The 23444-nt window shown below is 45.8% G+C and overlaps 1 protein-coding gene across 3 annotated transcripts in view; it reads right to left on the reverse strand.

Moving 5' to 3' along the window:
* The window catches only part of ZZEF1 (zinc finger ZZ-type and EF-hand domain containing 1), a 112971-nt gene that overhangs the window by 21639 nt on the left and 67888 nt on the right, over window positions 1-23444 (reverse strand). For all 3 annotated transcript variants that reach the window (XM_081219635.1, XM_081219634.1, XM_081219633.1), the window contains exons 28-40: window positions 22279-22372; window positions 21043-21511; window positions 20010-20174; window positions 16522-16641; window positions 15569-15730; window positions 13859-13988; window positions 12028-12166; window positions 10287-10452; window positions 9048-9310; window positions 7487-7656; window positions 3474-3624; window positions 1922-2061; window positions 1068-1345 (exon numbers count right to left, since the gene is read on the reverse strand). In XM_081219635.1, coding sequence (XP_081075761.1) covers window positions 1068-1345; window positions 1922-2061; window positions 3474-3624; window positions 7487-7656; window positions 9048-9310; window positions 10287-10452; window positions 12028-12166; window positions 13859-13988; window positions 15569-15730; window positions 16522-16641; window positions 20010-20174; window positions 21043-21511; window positions 22279-22372 — 2447 coding nt within the window. The remainder of the gene's footprint in view (window positions 1-1067; window positions 1346-1921; window positions 2062-3473; window positions 3625-7486; window positions 7657-9047; window positions 9311-10286; window positions 10453-12027; window positions 12167-13858; window positions 13989-15568; window positions 15731-16521; window positions 16642-20009; window positions 20175-21042; window positions 21512-22278; window positions 22373-23444) is intronic.

Genomic DNA, 23444 nt, shown 5'->3' on the forward strand with positions numbered 1-23444 from the left:
AGAGCTCCATTAGATGGCAGCGCAGAGGCTCCAAATTCAACTCATCAGGTCGCCACACTCTAAGGCAGACCCAGAAGCATGCCAATGAGCCATTCATTATACTAATTTAAAAGATACCAGAATGTTAGACAACTCTTTATCTGATCAGGAGCCTACTCCTCTATTCTTTCTTTACTTAAAGGTTTTCTTTAAATCATGAATACGTTGTTGTGCTTTATCAAATGATTTTTCTTCACTGGTTGATATGATCACATTGTACTCCCTCACTTCCATTTTGGTTGTTGTTAATGTAGTGATTTTAAAACTGTAAACCCTCCTTGATTTCCTGGAATAAATGTAAAGTAGTCAAAAACAAAACAAACAAAAAAACTACCAGAATGATGCTTTTCATATAATGATAAGTGTGTGTGAGGGGGGATCTCAAGATTTGTTACTTATATACTCAAGTCTACAGCTATGCTTTTAAAAATCTCTATAAAAGGTCATGCACCATGTGCACTTGTGCACACTCACATTCACGCACAGAAAAAAACGCACAGGAAATATATACTAAAATAGCACCAGGGAGTTCCCTGGTGGCCTAGTGGTTAGGATTCTGGGCTTCCACTGCCATGGCCCGGGTTCAATCCCTGGTCAGGGAGCTGAGATCCTGCAAGCAGTGTGATGGCAGTGGGGAGAATAAAACAGCACCAGATGCATTGATGTGGTACAAGGCAAGGTGATTTTCCCCCCTCATTTTGGTTTTCCAAATTTGGTATTGTGATTATGTTACTTTTATATAATGAAAATAGATCTATTTTCTTCAACCCCAAAGCCTACACTTATTACTCTCAGGAAAGAACAAACCAGAATATATATCACCAGAGAGTGCCCAGACTGCACAGCTGTCTTAATGTGGGTTTTAAGCGCAGTTTTAATGTCGGTTGACAAGTGTTGCTAATAAAACAAATTCCACTCTCACAAAAGAGCCCTAGACAAGAGCACGGAAGCACACTGAAATTAATCAACAGTCAGATCACTGACCCAAAGAAATGAACACCAAGGTGGGGTAGAGTGAGGGTGGCTACCTGTCCAGACACACAGCTCCCAGGCTAAAGAGCAGGTGGGTGGTCTTCCAGCCATCTGGCACAATGGAACTGTCCCCGGCTGCAAACAGGTTGTGTTTGGCTGAGAGGACCTTGGTCACTGCGGCATCTACCTCCACTGGTGAAAGGCGGATGATTAACTGGCCGAGAAGACCCAGGGTGAGGTGATACGTTTCATTCAGGTGGCCTGCATTTGAGATGACGACCTGGAACATGAGTGGGAGCACGTGCTCCAGGTCTATCAGGGGGACTGTGGGATCCTGTCGAGAGAGGAGAAGAATCTGTTCAATACAAAAATCTATGTAACCACACCAACTGAACACTCCATCTCCTTCATATATTATTTATAACTGGCCTGGTGCCAAAGGAATTATGCAGTGTCTTTCACAAATGGCTTAGGGACAATCGACTGTGAAATAAACATTCTCAGGTATCATCTTACAATCCTACTTGTAATTTATAATCCTACCCCAGGGATACACAGATGACTGCAATTAACAGTTAATTTCAGTAAATGGCTTTCCAAAAATTTTTTCTATGCATAACACTACCCACCCCCCCACCCCCCCCTTTTTATTTTATTATTTTATTTTTTTTTTATTTTTTTGCGGTATGTGGGCCTCTCATTGTTGTGGTCTCTCCCGTTGCGGAGCACAGGCTCCGGACGCGCAGGCTCAGCAGCCATGGCTCACGGGCCCAGCCGCTCCGCGGCATGTGGGATCTTCCCGGACTGGGGCACGAACCCGTGTCCCCTGAATCGGCAGGCGGACTCTCAACCACTGCGCCACCAGGGAAGACCCCACCCCCACTTTTTAAAATGCCAATTTGTCTCTTACCGAGTTTAAGGGAGGTAACATGGCTGCTAATAATCCCAAAATCCTCTTCTGGGAACACTCAGCAAACACCTGCTCAGGGCTTGGGGTAACTGCCTTTTCCTCGATGGGCTTCTGAGATGATGCTTCTGAATTTTCAGCATCTGAGTTGTAAAACACCAAGCTTTCAGATTTTGCCAGGTTCTATATGTGTATGAAGAGGCAAGTAAACCACTGCACTGTTCCTGTGCCACTACAGAATCTAGCTGGGACTTTAAAAACCTATTGCTGAACACGTCTTACTCAAGGAGGTCTGCCCTGATCACCCTGGTTTAAGGTGGAGCCTGCCCTCCGATCTCTCCCACGCCCTCTGCGCTCTCCATTCCCCTGCTCTTTTGTGCTCATGGCATTTAATTACCTTTTAACACACCATATTATTTGATATTGATTGTTTACCGTCTGGCTTCCCTTCTAGATTTTTGTTTTTTTCAGTGATGTATCACAAACACCTAGAAATGTTTCTGGAGCACAGCAGCTATTCAATAAATACTCGATGGATGAATAAACTGTATGTGAACCAGGATGCTGCTTCTCAGATGGAATCAGACCAGAGTGGATTTTGATGACCTGGATTGACATGGAGTCAAACTGTTTTCTGGACCTTAGAATTATAGGCCCTGCAGAGATAAGCATCAGCCCCGTCTAAGAGCTGGTCCCACGGATGGGGCAGGATGCCGGCGCTCACCCCTGCCTGTCATGGAGCGGCCGCGTGGGGAGGATCCCGCCTCCCCGAGCTGCCCTGAGGACAGGGCTGACGTTCGCTGCCGCGCTCCTTCTGCCCACAGCGCCCCCACTCCTGGCTCCTCAGTTGCCCTGAAACAGCCCTGACCTTGCGCTGACATCCCCAGCAGGTGTCCGAGGGCCTCCACAGCAGAGTGCACAGTCCCTCTCCACTTCCACGTTCCAGCGCTCCACTCCCTCCCTACATACCTGCCCCCCAAGGGACTGCCTGGATTCTCTGGGGGTTACCACTCTGGGGCCTTTGCTCATGTAGTTCCTTCTGCCCTGAATGCCCTTCCCCCCAGTAGATCTCAGAACACTGAAGGTCCCATGCAGGCCTTATTTACAAGGGCTTTACACTGACACAACCTGTTCCAGCTATACACCCATCACCGCTAACACCCACTTGGGCCTCTCTCCTGGACAGAATCACATCCCAGCTCAAATCAGTTACACACACCTTTGTCTTAAACCCTCCCAGACTGTCAGCACTGTGAGGGCAGGAGCTATGTGTCTATTTGTCTGACTTGGTCCCTGTTTCATGCCCAGGGCCTAGCACAGTGCTTGGCACATAGAAGGCACTCAGTAAATTAGGGAATAAACAAGGTAGGAAAGCAGGCAAGATGAAGAAAAGATGACTTTCAAAGTGTTATCAGTACCATCTGATGAAGAACTGAGAAACCATGCACCCTTGGGTGCTAGCCAATTTTAAATTGTGTGCAAGGAATAAGTCAGGGACGGGTATGCATGCATTTTAAGATGAAAGAGATCAAGGTAACTGTCAAAGAGTCTTTACCTGGAAGTTCTGTAGGTGCACAGGCATCTGCAGGCGAGTCTGAAATCTGCGTCCGGCAGGAAGGACCCTTCAGTAATGATGCACCTTCCCCCGCCTTGCTCCTCCGCTTGCAGTCTAAAGGTCTGACTTCCTTAGGGGCATCCCTCTTCCCCTAAAAACAAAGCGGTGAGTGTAAAAGAATTAAGGTTTCTTTCTTATAAAAGTTTACTTGTTAATATAATACAACTTTTAAAAAAACTAGCCAGTCTTCACAAACAAAAATACTTTTGAATTAGAGAATGCCCCACGTTTCTGATGATAAATCTGTACTCTAATTAAGACAGTAATCACTGCATCACATCCCCCCAACACCTTCCAAATGCCGCTCTGTCAGAGCCTGCAGTCACATAAGCAATGGCTCTGGTACAAACCACTAACACATTCTATTTATCTTCCAGAAGCCAGGTATGGACAGTTCTTCTCTTGGGGAAAAAGAAAAAAACAAAGGTGTGGATTTCCTTCTAGCTCAGTAAGCTGACTTTACACCTTTGAAAATTCCATTTTGGCAGAGAGACTTATAAAGGGGGCCCTTATTGGAGCTGGGAGGGTTTTCTGGGCTCAGGAGTCTGGCAGTGAGCTGCCCACACTGGCAGGGTGACAGTCCTTGACCTGAATTTCCTTAGGAGTCACTCAGAGTCACCCCAAAGATCACCTGCACTCCCTGGGCCCTCAGGGTACTTTTCTTTGCTGTCACACAGGCTTATATGTGGAAACCAGGCCAGGCAGGAATTCTGTGCATGGTGGAGGCACCCTAGCTCCAAGGAGTCTGCGAAGGCAGGACACTTTGGAGCCAAAGATGGAGCGTTGTCCAACACTAAACACTCATGAGAAGATCCTGACATCTCCCAGCGGCAGCTGACTTATCCTCCCCTCTCCAGATACTGTAACCTCAACATCAATCCTATCCTCAACACCCCCCTAAGAAGGAAGTGGCTATAAGATTGTCCAAGAGATTTGCCCAATGCACACCATGGAACCAAGACACAGAATGGAACTTGAATCTAAGCTTGAAACTGATCACAGCACCAGTTCTGTTTGACCACAGGATGACTGGAGGTTTCTGAGCTTTGTGGTAACCCTGCATCGAGCAAGTCCATCAGAGACATTTTTACAACAATATACTTTTTAAATTAAGGCATTCTCTGTATTGCCCAAGACGCAGAAGAAGAAATGGAAATGGAAGAGAAAATGTGGGTGCTTGAAGAGTGGACTGGAAACTGGAGTACCATTTACTTGGCTGCCAACAATGAAAACATGGGAAGTGAAAATGGACCACTAAGGATGAACTTCTGCTTACTAATGAGTATCCAATGGTGACACTGGAGTCACCTTTTATCAAAGGGTTAATTGTACATGTCAAAGCTTCAGCTTCCTTGCAAAAAAAACCCGTGGCTATCTGGTTCAGCATGCTCTACTCAGGGAAGAACTATTTATACACACTTCCTGATTGCAGGAAGGTATGTATTATTTTTCTAGTCAACGTAAGTGAGGACGGCTTCATGACTTCCCTGACGATGGCCCTTGCCATCTGAGCCCTGAAGACTATGAGGTTTTCAAAGAAAAGACAAAGAAAATGGCTGTTCAAGTCAAAAATATCATTAAAGTCAGTGACACAGATACCTGCCCCCGTGACACAAATTAGCAACTCCTCCCCCCGTCTTCATGTCACTGTCGGTTTTTCCCTATGTTAAGTCAGCTAACTGCTTTCTGCATTTGGAAGATAACACATCTATATCATGAATCGACACATTATCAGCTTCATCCACATGAAGACAAATGTGCCTTTACTTTCCACTGTGTTCCCTACCTTCTCTCTCCCCTATGAAGCTGAGATCCATAGATCTGACCATTTTTCCCAGCTCTGTTCCTGACTTGTTTCTTGATCTTGGACTTCTCAATCTCTACGTAAGTTTAAATACAGTTATCTAATAGAAAAAAAAAAAAGATTGTCCAAAAAGGGGACCGAGACTGGGAGAGCTACCTGCCTTGTTAAAAATGTACCCTCTGAAAAGATCTCCAACACCATACTCTCTGTACTATGTGGCCCTTTGTGGAAACAATATAATTCCAAAGTTCTGGCTAATAATGTTAGTCTTGATCTTCTTTCCTGTTATCACAGGACTCCAAAGAGCCACTGCAGTTGCACCACATGGCACTCAAGAGTGTCTCATTACTGGCCAGAGGCCGTTGTAGACAGATGATGTCTCTGGCTGAGACTGCTTTCTCAGTTGTTTAAAACAAAAAGTATCTCTAGACATTAGAGGGAAGGAGGGACAATACCCTTAATACAGCCTAGGATTGGCTAGAAACGCATAGAAGTTCAAAAACAAGTGATTTGTACTCAGGGCCCAAATAGGATATGGTTCTTGGGGCCGTTGTAGTGGGGACATTTGGGTTCTGTTGTGGGCACAGTGTTGGAAACTGCAATTTGCTAGAGAGAAGACTAAGAGCCAGAGGCAGGGTACCCTGGGTACACCTAGCTGCTGATGGGAAGAGGACCCAAAGGTAGGGACACTTCAGGAATAAAAATAAGGCCCTGGGAGATCCTTAGAAAAAGGCTGATTCCAGTCCCTAGGCAGGGAAAGCCTAAGATAAGCCTGAAACATCTTCTTGTATCAAAAATTAAGAAAGTGCTCAGGCTTCCCTAGTGGTGCAGTGGTTGAGAGTCCGCCTGCCGATGCAGGGGACACGGGTTCGTGCCCCCGTCCGGGAAGATCCCACATGCCGCGGAGCAGCTGGGCCTGTGAGCCATGGCCACTGAGCCTGTACGTCCGGAGCCTGTGCTCCGCAACGGGAGAGGCCACAACAATGAGAGGTCTGCGCGCCGCAAAAAAACAAAAACAAAAAAAAACAGGCTTGAAGGTTATTATGTCACTTGTCCTGTGCTGGCTCTCTGGCGGAATGAAGCTAATAGAATTTTCAAGTTTTTGCCAGCCATCTTTGCTTTTGCCTTCCTCTAAATGACAACAGGATCCCAGTGAGCTATAACCACCAAATGGGGATCCTCCACAACAGAGACAGAGGACAGAAACAGCAGCAGCTCTTGAGGCAAAGCCAGGGGCATTTACAGCATCAACTCAAGCTTTGGAGGCAGCATTGTGGAAGCTCTGCTTGCTCTTCCACAGAACAATCTTAATGTCACTGTCACAGGTTCCACCTGGATCCAGGAAGGCTTTCCTTCTACTTACACAAGCATATGTAAACTACTCTAAACTACATACGTAAACTACTTGGTAAGTAGTAAGCAATTAGTATCACCTATTTGTTGGCTGAATATAAAAATAGTTTCACATATATAGTGCTCACCATAGGTCAGGAACCAATCTCTGTAAGTGCATAATCTTGTTCAATTCTTATAAAAACCACAGGAGGCAGGAAACAGGAATAATTAACACTGACTGGGAACTTACTATGAACACTGCTTTTCTTAAAAAAATGTTTACTTATTTATCTATTTATTTATTTGGTTGTGTCGGGTCTTAGTTGTGGCATGCATGATCTTCGTTGCTGCGTGAGGAAATCTTCGTTCCAGCATGCAGGCTCTTCACTGTGGCATGCGGGCTCTTCAGCTGTGGCATGTGGGATCTTAGTTGCAGCATGCGGGATCTAGCTCCCCGACCAGGGATCGAACCCAGGCCCCCTGCACTGGGAGCACGGAGTCTTAACCACTGGACCATCAGGGAAGTTCCTGAACACTGTTTTAAGCACTTTATAGACATTAATTCAATGTATGTAATGCAGGTAAATCCTCACAACAATCCTAAGGAATAGGTATTATCATTATAATCCTTCCATTTTCACCGATGAGAAAACCAAAGCGAAGAGATTCTGGTGATGTGCCCAAGGTCTGACAGAGGATCTGCACCCAGGCAATCTGGGTCACGAGCCTATACCATTAACCTCTGTGTTCCAGCCCCTCGTGTGAAAGCTCTGAGCTCACCTGTGATTCTGCCCAGGGAAGGATTGTTACTTACACTGCGGTGCACAGATGGGCCTGCGTTGGCTGGCTCCACAGCAGCCTGGATGGCTTTTTTCTCTGGCTGCTCCTCTGGTGTTTGGGTGGGCACAGTGACTGGTGGGGCCTGCTTTTCTGAAGTAGAGTCACCGTCTGGCAATATGCCAAGAAGAGCTAGAGCTTTAAGACCTTCATGGGAAGCAAATAAGAGAATGGTCAAAAGTTTTATAGTAAGGATTATTCCCTGCAAATGCCACAAATCACTTTGCTACTATATGGAAATACATGGCTGAGTTCTCCACAAACTGAACCAAACAGTACTCAATCCAACCTTCCACCCTCCCACCCCGCCTCCCGCCATGGCTGTCCAAATCTACTCAGCTCCTGATTTCAGACACCGAAAGTTTCGATAGTGAGGGATACTTGTACTTTATTAACAACAGAGGACAAAAGATACAATAGGATTGTCTGTTTAGAAAATCACAAACATTAAAATTTTGTAGTAGCCCCACACAGCCAGACTTCTAAATTTCCACTGGCAAATAGATAACGAAATAGCTCTGAAGTACTGGTATTACACACATGCTACTTCATCCAAGTCTGATTTCCCTCATGTTTATTAGAATGGGGAGTTAGTCCATTATTCTGAAAGGAATTTAAATTACTCAGAAGTTGAACATTCACATTATTTTTCTCCTTGGCACCCCTCAGTAGATTCAAAGTCATCTAGATATTTTATTGGTCAAACTTTTTTTTTTTTAATATTTATTTATTTACTTATTTGGCTGCGCTGGGCCTTAGTTGCGGCATGCAGGATCTTCATTGCGGTGTGCAGGATCTTTAGTTGCAGCATGCAGGATCTTTAGTTGTGGCATGCGGGCTCTTAGTTGTGGCATGCGGGCTCTTAGTTGTGGCATGTGGGACCTAGTTCCCTGACCAGGGATCGAACCTGGGCCCCCTGCTTTGGGAGTGCGGAGTCTTAACCGCTGGACCAGCGGGGAAGTCCCTAATCAAACTATTTTAGTTATAAATAGCTCTCATCTAGAACACGGTTGTGTGGAAGTAGATTTGCACTCCAGGTTAAAAAAAAGGCTGCATTCCTTTGGCAAAGTCAAGTCTGGTGGATTCAAATACTAAATACTTCATCCCCGGACATCAAGTTTTAATTATTAATTTTTTTTACATCTTCATGAAATATTTTAGAGAAACTAAACGCTACTTTAATGCCGAAATTTCTCTCAAATGAATCTGGGGATTTTTTTTAAATATTATTTATTTATTTATTTATTTATTTATTTCGGCTGCACTGGGTCTTAGTTGCAGCATGTGGGATCTAGTTCCCCGACCAGGGATCGAAGCCAGGCCCCCTGCATTGGGAGCACAGAGTCTTAGCCACTGGACCACCAGGGAAGTCCTGCATCTGGGCATTTAAAATTAGGTTCCACTCCAGGGTGAGCACCTCTTGTGGAAAACTGGGTTTTACTGCCTCTGAACTGAGCACTGCATTTCACTTCCACTGGGGCTGTTGCTTCACAAGCAGCTGAGGGGTGGTCTGGTTTCCATGCATGAGGAACAATTACCTTTTCCCTGGTGAGCCTTCATCAGACAGTCCCCGACGAGCTGCATGCACTGGCTCCGCAGGGTGGTGGCACTGCTGCGGGCCTGGGGATCCAGCTTTTCGCCATCCACGTCCTCGGCGCTGGCCAGGTGGGTGCTATAGAGAGCCAGGGCGGCAAAGAGCAGCCAGGAGTAGTTGTGGATGTAGGGCTGGATGAGCCTCTGCCGGTCGCTGATCCGGATGGTCACCATCGGATGGGCAGTGATACTGTGGGTAGGCAAGTGGCTGCAAAGGCAAGACATTTTTAAGGCCTACAGGTCTTTGTCAGCCCCCCAAAAGGGAGAATGGGGCCTCAGGGGACCACATGCATGGTCACAACTGGGCATCAGGTACCTCTAAGACTGTGGTTATTGAAAATTTAAAGACAGGGCTTCCCTGGTGGTGCAGTGGTTAAGAATCTGCCTGCCAATGCAGGGGACACAGGTTCGAGCCCTGGTCCAGGAAGATCCCACATGCCGTGGAGCAACTAAGCCCGTGCGCCACAACTACTGAGCCTGCGCTCTAGAGCCCGCGAGCCACAACTACTGAGCCCGCATGCCGCAACTACTGAAGCCTGCGCGCCTAGAGCCTGTGCTCTGCAACAAGAGAAGTCACTGCAATGAGAAACCCGCGCACCGCAACGAAGAGTAGCCCCTGGTTGCTGCAACTAGAGAAAGCCCGCACATAGCAACGAAGACCCAACACAGCCAAAGTTAAATAAATAAAAATAATAAATTTATATAAAAAAATTTTTAAAGATGGGTATGGGCCCTCTCTTCAGAAAAATGAACAAACACTGCACATTCCATTTTGGGATTTCACAACCCCCAGAAGACTGTCTATGGAAACCAGGTGAAGTAAGAATTCCTTATTGTGAAGTTTCGCAGGGTGTGGTTATAGCATTTTGGTAACGTGAGAAAATGACCATAATCTTTAGAGATGGATATGAAGTATGCAGGAAGGAAATGATTTAAGGTCTGGAATTTGTTTTAAAATACTTTAACAAAGGAAAAAAAAAAAAGAATAAGCTAAGCACACATCGCAAAATCTTCCTAATTGTTGAGTCTGGGTCATTGTTACATGAAGATTCATTGTACTACTCTCTTTACTTGTGGGTATGTTTGAAATTTTTTATAATGCAAGTTTTTTTTTAATTATTAAAAAAAAGGCAAAGGAATACATGAACAAAAGTTTACCAGGCTAGAGGTCATCTGAGACATACCCATAGGAATATTTCTTGGCCGCATAGCATCCATAGCAAAGGTCAAAGTCATCGCACACATTGCAATTCATCCTCCGGCCTATGATCAAACCCTGGCAGTGGTCACATGTAAACTCCATGTTGACCATTTCGTGATCATCTCCGTGGCCCTCAGGCTTCACCCCACCTGGGGAAAAAACAGCAGCGTGAGGTGAATTGGGCAAAGGGCTCTCAGAAGGGCTAGTTTCCAAACCCAAACCAACCCCAGAAGCAGGGTTGTTCCCAACAGATTCATCGGGGCATCATGGGCCACAGGAATCTTCTGGAGACCAAGGGTTCCCCAGGTGGCTCTTAGCATATGCATGATGTTCTTGGCATGGAATATCTTAGCAATGGTACCGTGCATTGACCCTGCTTTTCCAGCGCAATACGGAGTCTGATCAAACAGGACACCAATCCCATCATGACCTCCATTTGGCAGCACAAGTCCACACACCAATCTGTGGGCTGTCTCCCATGACCTCTCCTCTAACAAATATTGGTGTATTCTTCTTAACAGGCACTGAGAAGTTATCAGGTATTTGCTCTTACTTTTTCATTCCCAAATCATAGATGAAAACAGACTCCATAACCACAGACCCACTGAGTGAGAAAGAATGTTAGTCACGAAAGAGACTGACAGCTCTGGTCTCCTTCTTACTCTGAGTCCAATGGGTCTCTGAGCCCCGTCATACACCCTGCTCAATGCTCCTTACCTCTGATCCACTTCAGTTCCCACTGCCAGAAACCCAGTCCAGGCACTAATCCCCTTGTCACTACTGTGATTGATTTCCTAAAGGAAACTCTTACATGGACAGAACCCCCTTTCTCTAGCATAGCTCTGGTCATGTTAACACCTTTCTTGAAAAACCTTCCCCACTGTCTGTAGACTCATTCAAATTCCTGAGCCTGGTATCTCTGGGTCCTACAACCTGGACCCAACCTGTCTCAATCTATCACTCAGCAGCAGACACTGGCGAGTCTGTCTAAACACACTACGTATGCTCACTCCTCTGTCCCTGGGCTTGCTCAGCTTTGGATGATGACGCACTCTCCACTGTTTCCTTCATCACCCAGTTCTAACTTTCTTCAAAGACGAATTCACATCCCACCTCCTCCACAAGCCTTCCTGCAATGGTAGCCTTCCCTACTTCTGAACTTTTCCAGAACAATCTATACTGCTCATCTGTAACTCAGCATGTACACTCTTGTCCTGTAATATACATTCTGTGAGCAGGGCCAGTCTCCTGCTAAGACTATAAATGCTTCCAGAGCAGGGGCTGTATCTTACTGGACTGGGTGATGCACACAGAGGGCATTCAACTGCTTACTACTGACAACCTGCTTTATCTCAGCACCTACAAGTCAAGAGGATTCAAGACTTTCTGAAGTTTGCTTGTGTGTATTTTACTTCTTATAAACACTGCATGATTCAGAAGGCAAAATCATTTCCTGAAAACTCAGCTGAATGTACATTCATTGGTGCTGAGTGTTTATCAAGTGCCTATACCCAGAAAGATAGAAGACGACAGCACATCACACAACAGAGCTCTGGAGTTTATCATTCAGTCGGGGAGATAAGCGTCATATTCGCCAACAAGTCAGAGGACACTGCTGGGGCTGTACTGTTACTGTACAGTGGGAGTTTGAAAAATGACAAGATCACAGAAAACAGAAACGCTTATTCCTTTTGGGTATGGCACACTCAGGCCGTGAAATTTACCTAGGAAGCAAGTCTTGCAGAGATCCATGTCGCTGCACTGCAGACACCGGTAGCGATGCCAGGGGGCAATTTCGTCACACCCATCACAAGAGATGTCCACGTTTAACAGGTCGCAGTAGCGAGCAATAAACATGTGCATCTATAAGATGAAATAAAACACAATTAACCAACAGACTTTTAATGTGGCCACTATTCAGTCATCAATCCATCCTTCAGTATGTACTTAAAATATTCCAGGCACTGTACTAGGTGCTAGGATTAGGAGATACAGGAGCTTGGTGTCTGGTTGGGAATTCCCTGAAGCAAACGCATGACAGCATACAGTATGACAGGGGCTTGGATAGACAGTTTCAGGAGGCTTACAGGGCACGTGGAGGTTTTTCAAAGGTGCTAATTCCTCAGGTGAGACCTGAGGGGCAAACAGGCATGAGTGGGTGGGGGTACGGGTGGTGGGCACGCCGGATAAAAGCAATAGCAAGTTCTACAGGAGGCACGAAAGGATCAAGGCACGGGCTCATGAACTTGGCAATAATTCCGTACGTAGAATACAGTGAGGAGGGGGGATAACCAGATAAAGTTAGAAAGGTTAAACCACAAGTGCCTGGGATGCTAGTCTAAGGAGTCACGGACGTTTTAAACAGAAGAGTAACTGAGCATTCTGAAAGCTCCTCTGGTTACTGAGTGAGAACGGATCAGAGAGGGCAAGACTGGAGACAGGGAGACTGACCCTGACAGCAGCTGCTAAAGCACCCCCCCAACAGGTGATAAGGGCTGGACTGGGCCAAAAGTGAGATGGTGGAAGGTGAGAGAGCTGAGAGGTAGTAGAAGGCAGAGGTGAGGAACCCTGGGGGCTGACTGGTTATAGGGGCCCGTGAAAGGGAAGGGTCAAGAACAACATCCAGATTTCTGGCTTGGGTACTTGGCTGGACAAGGGTAGTGTTCACAGATACAGGAAACACTGCAAAAGCAGCACTGTTTGCTGGCACTTAAGAAGAAAAACTTTCTGGGGAAAGAGTAAGGGCACCATTTCATGAGCAAAACAAATTGTTTTACTGCAAAGTCCCTAAAGGCTACAGTATGCTTTATCTTTACGGCCTAGAAATAAGGGAAATAAACCACTAAGTCACCATAGTAGTATAGGATAGCAAATATGCCAAGCCACCTTAGAATGGCTCCCAATAAGGTATTAACATACAAGAGAGAAAAATCGCAAAGGCCAAGTTGGTGTGCTCCATCCAAGCACCACAGAGATGCCAAATGAGCAAAGTAACTGGCACATAGTAGGCACACAAACTAAGAAAATGAATGCATCTGAAGCAGCAGATGCCTGGCATAATGTGGTGGTGACAGATAAACCCCTAATGTGGAGAGGGACATGGCAGGCTATGTGAGCCTGATGCCTCTACACATATGAATCATGTAACTCTGATTCTGGGCACACATGGCTGCTTCCACGCTCACCAGGCAACCTTCTGATTGAAACATGACTTCCCAAGTTGCTTGCCTACAGGAAAAGAATGTACCACGGACACCAGAATCCAGGGCCTTCAGCAATTCTATTTCTCACTGGCACCTAATATTTTACTTCAGCCCCACGAGCCTATTTCCTGTGAATCTAGTTCTACGGGAGGGAACCACCACCTGATTGTGGTCAAGTCAGGATTCAGGGCCCCTCAGGTTAAAGACTAGGCTGGGTGATGGCCACTCACTAAGGTACTGACTGCCACCTGGAGCCCTCTCAGGGGACAGCCTGCTGGCACTCCCCCGCACAGACTCTCCTCTCCAAGCTCCTAGCAAGTCACTTCACGTTACTCTAGTTGAGAGGTCTTACTTTCCTCTGCTTCTCTGGATCTTCCTGGGCTATTTTTTCATACCAGGCCTCAAACATGCCATCCTGACACTCATCCATCCATTCTGAATTCTGCTTGGCATCAGCAAGCTCATCTTCTTCACTCCATTGGCTGAAAGAAGGACATAAAGAGAGAAAAGCATGCCTCTCCCAATAATCAAGGAAAGCGCTGGTTAGCAGACTCCGTGTCCTATGGGTCTAATACACGAGGCACTTTTAAACTTCTGAAGGGAAGAGGTCAGTTTGGTTTTCAAAGCCCCAGGATTTGCCAGCTGTTTGATAGATATATACCAATAAAAAGGGAGAAGCCCCTTCCAGAGTAGACTACAATGGGTGAGGAATTAGAGCTTGAAAGGTTGTACCTACATGGCATAATCCCACTCAGCAACCATTTGTGGTGAACCTACTATGTGCCAGGCACTGGAGCCAAATAAAGCAAAAAAAAAGAGAAAAACGTCCGATTTGGACATGCTCAGCACACCCTAGTGGGAGCAGCACGAGAAGGGAGTCAGGAGACCCTGGGGCCTCAGCTCTCCCGCTGGCTGCTGTAAGACCTGGACATAGCACTCAGCCCTGGTCCTCAGTTTCCTCATTTCTAATAGATAATCTCAGGGGCTCCTTTTAGGTGCAAAATTACAGATTTCCATAATTTCACTTTACACTTTGTTTCGGCAACCGGAATTTTAAATACAAAACTACTTGCTCGACAGCAAATGCAAAACATCTACCAACCAACAAATACACATTTGTTCATTCACGTGTTCCAACACACTGACTTCAGGCCTACTCAAACTGAGCTCTGCTCTGGGTGCTATGGGGAGTGGTGAGGAAGGCGCGGTCCCTACTCCCAACGACTGGGTCACGTAGGAGCAGGCGAAGCTTGAAACAAGAAGCAGACGGATGGCTGAAGAGCCAGCGAGCTGATGCCCCACCCATTCCTCCTCCTTGCTGTGTCCCAGCCCTCCGCCAAGAGTTCCCTCTGACAGCGGGGCAATGGCTGCGGTTTGTAAACAAGGAGACCGCTTAAATTCTATGTCCTTTTCCCAGGATATCGCTTCTGAGAGAGTGAAAATTGGTGTTGACTCATTCACTGATTTCCTCCTAATTATCTCCTCGTGCTCTTCTTCCCCCTTTCTCTTCTTTCTTTTCTATAGACATGAGTGATTAATGGGTAAGTGGAATGAGAAGTGGAAAGAAAAAAAAAGAAAACTTTGCATACTATTTTTTCCCCTCATACCTTAAGTCCTTGTAATGTGCAAGAGGTTATAGTGGCTAAAAATCACACACACACACCACCACCAACAACAACAAAAGAAAAGGATTCTCCAATTCAACAAGCTATATGAGGATCTCCAAAAACGAGGAGAAAACTCATGCTGAGTTCACAATACCACCACCACCAGTTTATATACAACACCATGCACCAGATACCTGCTAAACACTGAGAAACAGAACTCATTCATTCTTCGCAGCAATCCTGAGGTAGGTACTGTTATTACCTCCAGCTCTAAAGATGAGGAAACTGAGGCACAAAGGAGTTTAAAAAGTTGCCCGAGGTCATCCAGCTGGTATGTGGCAAAGCCAGGATACTCCCCAGAAAGTCTAGCTCCAGGCCCGAGCTCTGAATGTGCTATGATCCCTGTACTTGATTAGCTACTGTAGGAACTGCAGAGTGCAGGACTGTGTTCTTACCTGATCACACTGTCATGGACACTTATATTTTCTTGTGACATTTTCATGAGGAGATCTGGTAACTGAATGTCAACAAAGAAGGGGAGGTCACTGGGTTCCCAGCCCATATCCAAAAGGTGAAGCAGGGCCGTCTGGACACAGGACAAGGCGGGCAGCAAGGACCTGAAGAGGCCATGAAGGGGAAAGTTACTAAAGCTGCCCATCATCCATGGAGACAACAGAAACACTGTGAATCAGAGACCTGGTGTGCTTGTCAGTGGAAAACAGAAGCGAACGCCAGATGGCTGGTTTGGGTTCCTTCTAATCTCTTTTCAAATTTCTCAGACTCCATACAAACCTTCTTCAAACCACAGCTTAAGCAAAAGAGTTCTGAAAGCATAAAGAGAAAGGTCTCCACCCTGCCAGGACTACCACAGGGGACACTTTACGGCAAAGGACTGAGCAGTAAAACTCACCTCTGATAAACAGCAAGGTCAGGGCCAGGCCCAATAAGCCTAGGTTATACAGCTCAGATGTAGAGAAGAACCATTTGATTTAAGGTTTATGTCTAAACCACTTACTATGGAGGAGACTGGGGAATGGCTTTCTATTCAAGTTTTGTTTGTTTTTAATTTTTATTGGGATATAACTGATTTACAATGTTGTGTTAGTTTCAGGTGTAGAGCAAAGTGTCTATTCAAGTTTTTAAAACTGAAAATAACAAGTTACAAATTTTCAGATGAACCAAAACCCATCCACTTTAAAAAACTGTACACACCATATAGAAAAAAGGCTGGGAGAAAATATACTGATAAGTGAACACTAGCAATTAGCTCTAGATGGTAAGATTAGGGGTTATTTTTATTTTACTCTTTGTGCTTTTCTGTATTTTTAACAGTGGACATGTATTTCTTTAAAAAATCAGAAAAAACAGAAATAACTTTTTCTCTAGAAATCATAAAATTATCCCGTACCTGTCGTTTATGTTACTAAATCCTTTAACTGCTTTGACCAAAAACAGAACAAACTGATAGTAAGTGTCTCGAATTTCTTTGTGTAGATCTGCACCACAGCCCTCCAGGTGTCCAAAATAACTAGAAACAGAAGAAATTACCAGTCACTTAATTGCCAGAACATTAATCACTTAATTGTTAACGAAGTGGCACAGAAACTTAAATAAATAAAAACATAACTTCAGAAAGTAACAGACAAAACAGCAAGTGACTCATCTGCTTGGATCAAGAAGGTTGCCCAACAGGAGTATGGAGATGACAATTATTAACCTTTCTTTGGTATTATAAAAACCACCCTTCCCACCACTACCTGAGCGCCTGGTACTGTGTTAAGTATTCGTCACAAATTACCAAACTTAATCGTCTCCACACAGTCACGCCCACCCCTCTGCCTCCCTTGAGTGACGACTTTAGTGCCAAGCTCAGTGTCTTTCCGACCTTGATCCTTGTCACCTTGGAGACTCCAACACCCATGGGAATGATGCCCCAGTTCTGCCGTCCCTGGATTCTCTGCCATCTTCACCTCCAGCGATCTTCTCCTCCAGCCCCTTTGCCATCCCCGTCTGATGGTCATTTCCTTGACCTTGTCACCACAGTAACGGCGTTACCTCTGAAATCCTGACTTCAGAGCATCCTGCTCACGTACACTGCAACTCCCACCAATCCCAGGGAGCCCCAAGCCATGGCGCTCCCTCACGCTGACTGTCCACCACTGCCACCAGGCTTTCTCTTTGCCCCGTACTCAGCTTCAATTCCATGGCCCGCCACCACAATCACACCTTAGCCATCACCAGGTCATCTGCTGCCTTCTCCCTCCACATACTTGCCTGAGAAATTATATGCCTACATCAAAATAGCTCATTGTTGCTGGAGGAAACACCACACAACCAAGCTGACTAGTAGCACTTTACGTTCACAACCATAATTCTCAAATAATCTCTCCAAACTGTCAGGCAATCAGACCGGCTGTCTCAATTTCCACTACTATTTCAAACCTCCTGCTTCTCCTTAAACTTCCACTGCCTCCTCCTAAGCCATCATTTAGAGCTGATAACTACCCTCAAATTTTATATTTTGAAAACAGAAATGATCCCACAGGAACTCCCCCATCTTCGCACCACCAAACCTACCCACCAACTTGCATCTCTACCCCAGTGCGTTTCCCCCTGCTGCCAGAGACAGTCTCCCTGGCTCTCAAAGGCCGACCACTCTACTTACACCACTGCTACTGCAATCGAGCCCTCCTTCCTGCATCGAGTTTTCCTCACTACTGACCCACTCCCGCCAGTGTACAGTATACTCTGCTACCTCTGCAAAACCCTCGGCTGATGCTACATCCCCTGCAGTTACTATCCTAATCCTCTGCTCTCCTTTAAGGCCAAATTTCCTGACATAATTGTCTAGTCTCCCTCTCCATTTCATCACCCCCATTCTCTTCTCAACCCAGTCCAACAGGGCTTGTGGCCTCACGGCTCCAGTAAGACCGCTGTCAAATCCAGTGTGTTCTTATCTCGCTCAACCTCTCACATCAGCATCTGACACAACGGACCATTCCTATCTTTTTTTTTTTCTTTTGGCTGTGTTGGGTCTTCGTTGCTGTGCATGGGCTTTCTCTAGTTGTGGCGAGCGGGGGCTACTCTTCGTTGCGGTGTGCGGGCTTCTCATTGTGGTAGCTTCTCTTGTTGCAGAGCACGGGCTCTAGGCACAGGGGCTTCAGTAGTTGTGGTGTGCGGGCTCAATAGCTGTGGCGCGCGGGCGCAGTAGTTGTGGCGCACGGGCTTAGTTGCTCCATGGCATGTGAGATCTGCCCGGACCAGGGATTGAACCCGTGTCCCCTGCATTGGTAGGTGGACTCTTAACCACTGCACCACCAGGGAGGTCCCATTTCTATCTTTTGAGATACATTCTTCTGTCGGCTTCGATGGCACCACCATCCCCTGGTTTTTGTTCTTGGTGGTCATTCCCTGGTCTCCTCAGCTGACTCCTCTGCCTCTGCTTGACTTCATCTAAATAAAGAAGTGCCCCTAATGCTCAGTCCGGAGCCCCCTCTTGTCCATCTCTCTGCACTCTTTCTAGAAGGTCTCATCTGGTCTCATGGCTTTACGTACCATCTATATACTGACAACATCCAAATTCTATCCCTACTCCTGGTTTCTTTCGAGAACTTTAGACTCTTATCTCTGTTTTCTCATATTTACTTGGGTATGAAAGAAGCAGTTCAAACTTAACATGGCCAAAACAAAACTTTTGATTATCACCCCAATCTGTTTCTTCCATACTCTTCCCCTCAGTAAAATGTATCACCATCCACCCAGCTGCTCAAGACAAAATCCTAGAGGTTTCTTTCCCCATGACTCTCTTCATTCACCCTCTATGTCTAATCCATCAACAAGGCCTTACAATTCCACCTCCACGGTGTATCTTGAATCTCATCCTTTTCTCTCCTTCGCCAGTACTATCTCCTGGTCCAAACCACCTCTACCTCTTGCCTGGGCTACTGCAACAGTCTCTCCACTGCTTTTCTTCCTTCCACTCTTTTTCATGTAGTAGCCAGAAGTATCTTCCATAAACATATATCACAGTGTGTTCCCCTTGGGCTTAAAGTTCTCCAAGGACTTCCCATCTACAACTCTGGGTAAAATCCAAACACCTTAAACCATATCCTACAAAGCTTTACATAATATGGGCCCTAATCTTCTGACCTCACCTCCTCCTGTTCTCTCGCTCAGGCACACTGGCTTTCTTTCTGCTCCTTGGGCTAATCCCCCACCCTAGGGTCTGTGTGGTGGTCCTTCTACCTTTAGTGCTCTTCCCCCGGATCTCAGCTGGTCAGGTCATGCCTTGGTTCCATGTCCTCCTCAGCCTGCCTTCCCCAACTACACAAATTAGGTCACTCTGTGAAATCACCACAGAGCCAGATTACCACTACATATGTATGTCTGTTTTTCGTTTGTGTTTGTTTTGTTTTGTCTGTCTCTCCTAAACAGAATACAAGCTCCACTAGAACAAGGATCTTGTCTGCCTTGCCCACTGCTATATACAACACCTAGAACAGTGGCTGGTATAGACAACGCTCACTCGGGAGGTATTTACCGAGTGGCTGCTGAAACAACCTTGTGAGGTACTTAGATTTATGTTGTTATGGTAAATAAGCATTAAATTTGGCCCACAGCTTCCAGGAGCCAAATGATGAGTACGGGTACACAGGCAATACAACCCTCATTGGTAAAATAAAGCTGATAAACTCCTCAAGAGGAATAAACATGTTCTGGTATTTACTTACTAAAAGGATAGGACCACTTTTCCTTAGAATGAGAGAATGAATTGTTCAAAAACATAAATTTGTATCCTACGTGGAAATGATAGAGTTCTTAATTAGAGAAGACAATCAGGATTTCTTTAAAACGACCCCTGCTTGTTTTCCTTGCAGGCTCGTACTTTGGACTTACTTGGTAAACTCTTTCTGGCAGGTCAGAAGTTCCAACAGGAAAAGTATGAAAGGCGGGTGGAAGCAGTGAGGCTGACCAAGGGACTCTGTACAACACTGAATGATCCTCAGGACCTCGAGGATGCTCCGGGCTTGGGCCTTCCTCAAGGAAAGAACCTTTACAACACTGGAGACAGAACTCAAGTCAGGAACACCCAGAAAACTCTCGAGCTGGGGCAGAAAGAAAACAGACCCCTACCCAAGTTCTGATGCCGTATTAATAAAAAGGAAACACTATTGTGAGGTACCATTCAGGAAGGATAGCAAGACCTGTTTGCTACTTTTAGTCACGACTCGGCAGCGGTACAAACCAGTTCCCTGTCCAGAAGCCCAACGGCTCACGCTGAACAATTAACTGATTAAAAAGGAACTCTGTCTCTGTGGTAAACCAGGGACAAACTTAGGACAGGAAATTAAAACATGCAATACTTCCAGAGGTATAGGTCCACTGACAAGTAATTTTGTCAGAAAATATCAAATCCTAAATTTCTCCCAGCGTTAAAATAAGACAAATTTATTTCGGCAGCTACGAAGAGAAATGTTTCTTTTCTTATCCAAATGGTACATTATTGAGATATAATGTACGTAGAGCATAATGTACAAATCTCAAGTGAAAAAAATACCTCTTTAAAAATAAAAAAAAATTATCAAAACTTTTTTCTTGAACATTCTAAGACAAATCTTGATCTGTCCTCCAAGTATTATTTGCTTGTTTTTTTTTTTTTGCGGTACGTGGGCCTCTCACTGTTGCGGCCTCTCCCGCTGCGGAGCACAGGCTCCGGACGCGCGGGCCCAGCGGCCATGGCTCACGGGCCCAGCCACTCCGCAGCATGTGGGATCCTCCTGGACCGGGGCATGAACCCGTGTCCCCTGCATCGGCAGGCGGACTCTCAACCACTGCGCCACCAGGGAAGCCCTATTTGCTCATTTTTAACATGGACTTCAAGTCTTGGACGAGACTGGGTACCTGCTGCTTGAAAGGAGAAGGCGCTCACCTCTCGTGGGAGAGTGACTGATCTTTAATGAAGTCCATGGCATCCTTCAGCACGGGGTACTTCTCCTTCACTGTGGGCAGCGGTCTGGCCTCCTCCACTGAGCGGAAGGAGAGCAGCCGGAGCCGCCCCCGGGTGAAGGGAGGCCGCCGGGTGGGAGTGGAAGGTGATGAGGGCTCTTCGGCTGTGGCAGAGGACACTTCCGTGGCAGGAGCACCACTGCTGGGCGGCAGCGTGGGCTGGACATCCAAGCCAGGACTCCTATCTTCCACAGCAGGGGGCGCTGCTTTGGTGGGAGATGCGGAGGCTTGGAAATGTTCTTCCACCACAGAGCTTGTCCTCTGGCGCTTGTCCAGTGGCCGCAGATGATCTGTGTCATCTACAGCCACCAACTTGTCACTGCCTTCTTTTGAACTTACACCCATGGGCAAAAATTTCAGTAGTAGAAGACTCTTCTGAATACACTCTTTCGCTAAATGCAAAAAGCAAGAAAGATGATGAAAAAATGTCGAAATTAAACGTGTTGCCTACTTTTGCATTGAAAATAATCTACTTAAACTCTACAGTTTAGGACAAGAAATACCTCCATTAACACAGTGATATACACATCTACTGACAGGACAGAATCAAATTTTCTCTCATTATATACATCAAAATCTCCCTAGCACTACCATCAGCACACTTAAAGTTTTATTGTGGACATTTTCAAACATACATAGAGAGAGAATAGTATAAGGACCCTTCCCCTTGCCCAGATTTAATAGCCATCAATACAAGGCCAGTCTTTGTTTCACCCACTCCCATTCCCCACTCCCTGGATTATTTCCATGCAGATCCCAGGCATCACACTATTTCATCTGTAAAATCTTCAGTATATTTCACTAAAAAAAAGTTTTAAATAATAACATAACCATGAACTTTTAAAAATTAACCGTAATTCCTTAATTTCATTAAATATTTAGTGTGAATACACTTTAAAAACATAACAAGATGTAGCTCAAAAAGCACTTCGTGCCTCCTAAGGAAAGTAATTAGGAAGATGCTCCATCTGGATCATGTTAATAAACAATTAACTGGCACTTCTCTATTTGTGAACATCCTTGGAAAATACATTTAGTGCCTGTGTTACCTTCCCTAGGTCAACACAGCTTCAACTAAACTTATCTAGAAGGTGGGTCACTGGTTTTCTACAAAATGGAAACAGAAGGCCCAGTGATGACAGCTGGCGATGGCACTCACCCAGGCTCTCGGGGTTCACCTCAGCAGCTTCTGACCCGCGTTGTTCTTCTGCCTCAGTCCCCAGGCTCATCAGGGACTTCTGCTTCATCTCTAACTGGGGAAGGATTTGAGCCACATAATTACGCTGTCCAGACAGGGCAGCAAGGGCAGCCACAGCAAACTACTTCAAAAGCACACAGTGCTGAGATCCTGGAGAACTTTACAGTCCTGTGCACAGGGCTGAGCTGTTTTTGTTTGTCCTAGAAATAATTCAGGATTTGAAGCTGCCTAAAGGTCTATCTGCAAAACTACCTCCTTTTCAACTATGTGTTATTTGGGAGGGATTTGTAACCATGACCCTATTCTTTAAAAAATTCTAGAACCCTGGAGTTGGAGGGGCCCTTACCTAAAGCTGACCTAGTACAGACAAAGAAGTGAGGTCTCGGGACTTCCCTGGAGGTCCAGTGGTTAGGACTCCGTGCTTCCACTGCAAGGGGCACGGGTTCAATCCCTGGTCGGGGAACTAAGATCCTGCAAGCCGCGTGGTGTGGCCAGAAATCACACACCCGGTTTGCAGCAGAGGTTGAACCACAAGTTGATCTCTATTCTCCTCCGAAGGAGGGGACACCTCTAAGTGATGCTGAGACTGCCAGGCAGAGAATGGTGCTTCTAGTACCAGCACAGGCAATGGTCACAGTTTGGGCCGTGGTGCTGACAGCCCAGACAGAAGACCATGTGTGATGTATGTAGACCAAGGTCTTAGAGAGAAGGCTGGTATCTTGTCTAATCATCGGCAGTCTGTCATATGCTAAACCAGAAGCATAATCTACCATGTGCTTTGTCACAATTGCCAAATCCTTCTTTCTTGAACTGTGTGTGGCCGCTGACTTTATCGGACACTCTTTCTTAAATTGCTATTACTGCCTTGGTTCCTTTGTCAACACACTCTTCTGATTCACCCGCCACCATTCTGATGATGATACCTTTTAGTTTGTTTTGAGAGTCCCTGTTCATTTGGGTCTCCATCTATCTATCTCGTCTACACTGAGCACCAACTATGTTCTAATCATCGTGGATTTTGTCCAAGGCTGTCTGTTCCTGGATAAACTCATACATTTTTAAAAAGACTATTACCAATGATTTGAAGTTATCCTTATCTCTGCCTTGACATTTATATTCTTTCACAT

Source organism: Mesoplodon bidens, assembly GCF_964165515.1.
Source record: "Mesoplodon bidens genome assembly, chromosome: 19".
Classification (NCBI taxonomy): domain Eukaryota; kingdom Metazoa; phylum Chordata; class Mammalia; order Artiodactyla; family Ziphiidae; genus Mesoplodon; species Mesoplodon bidens.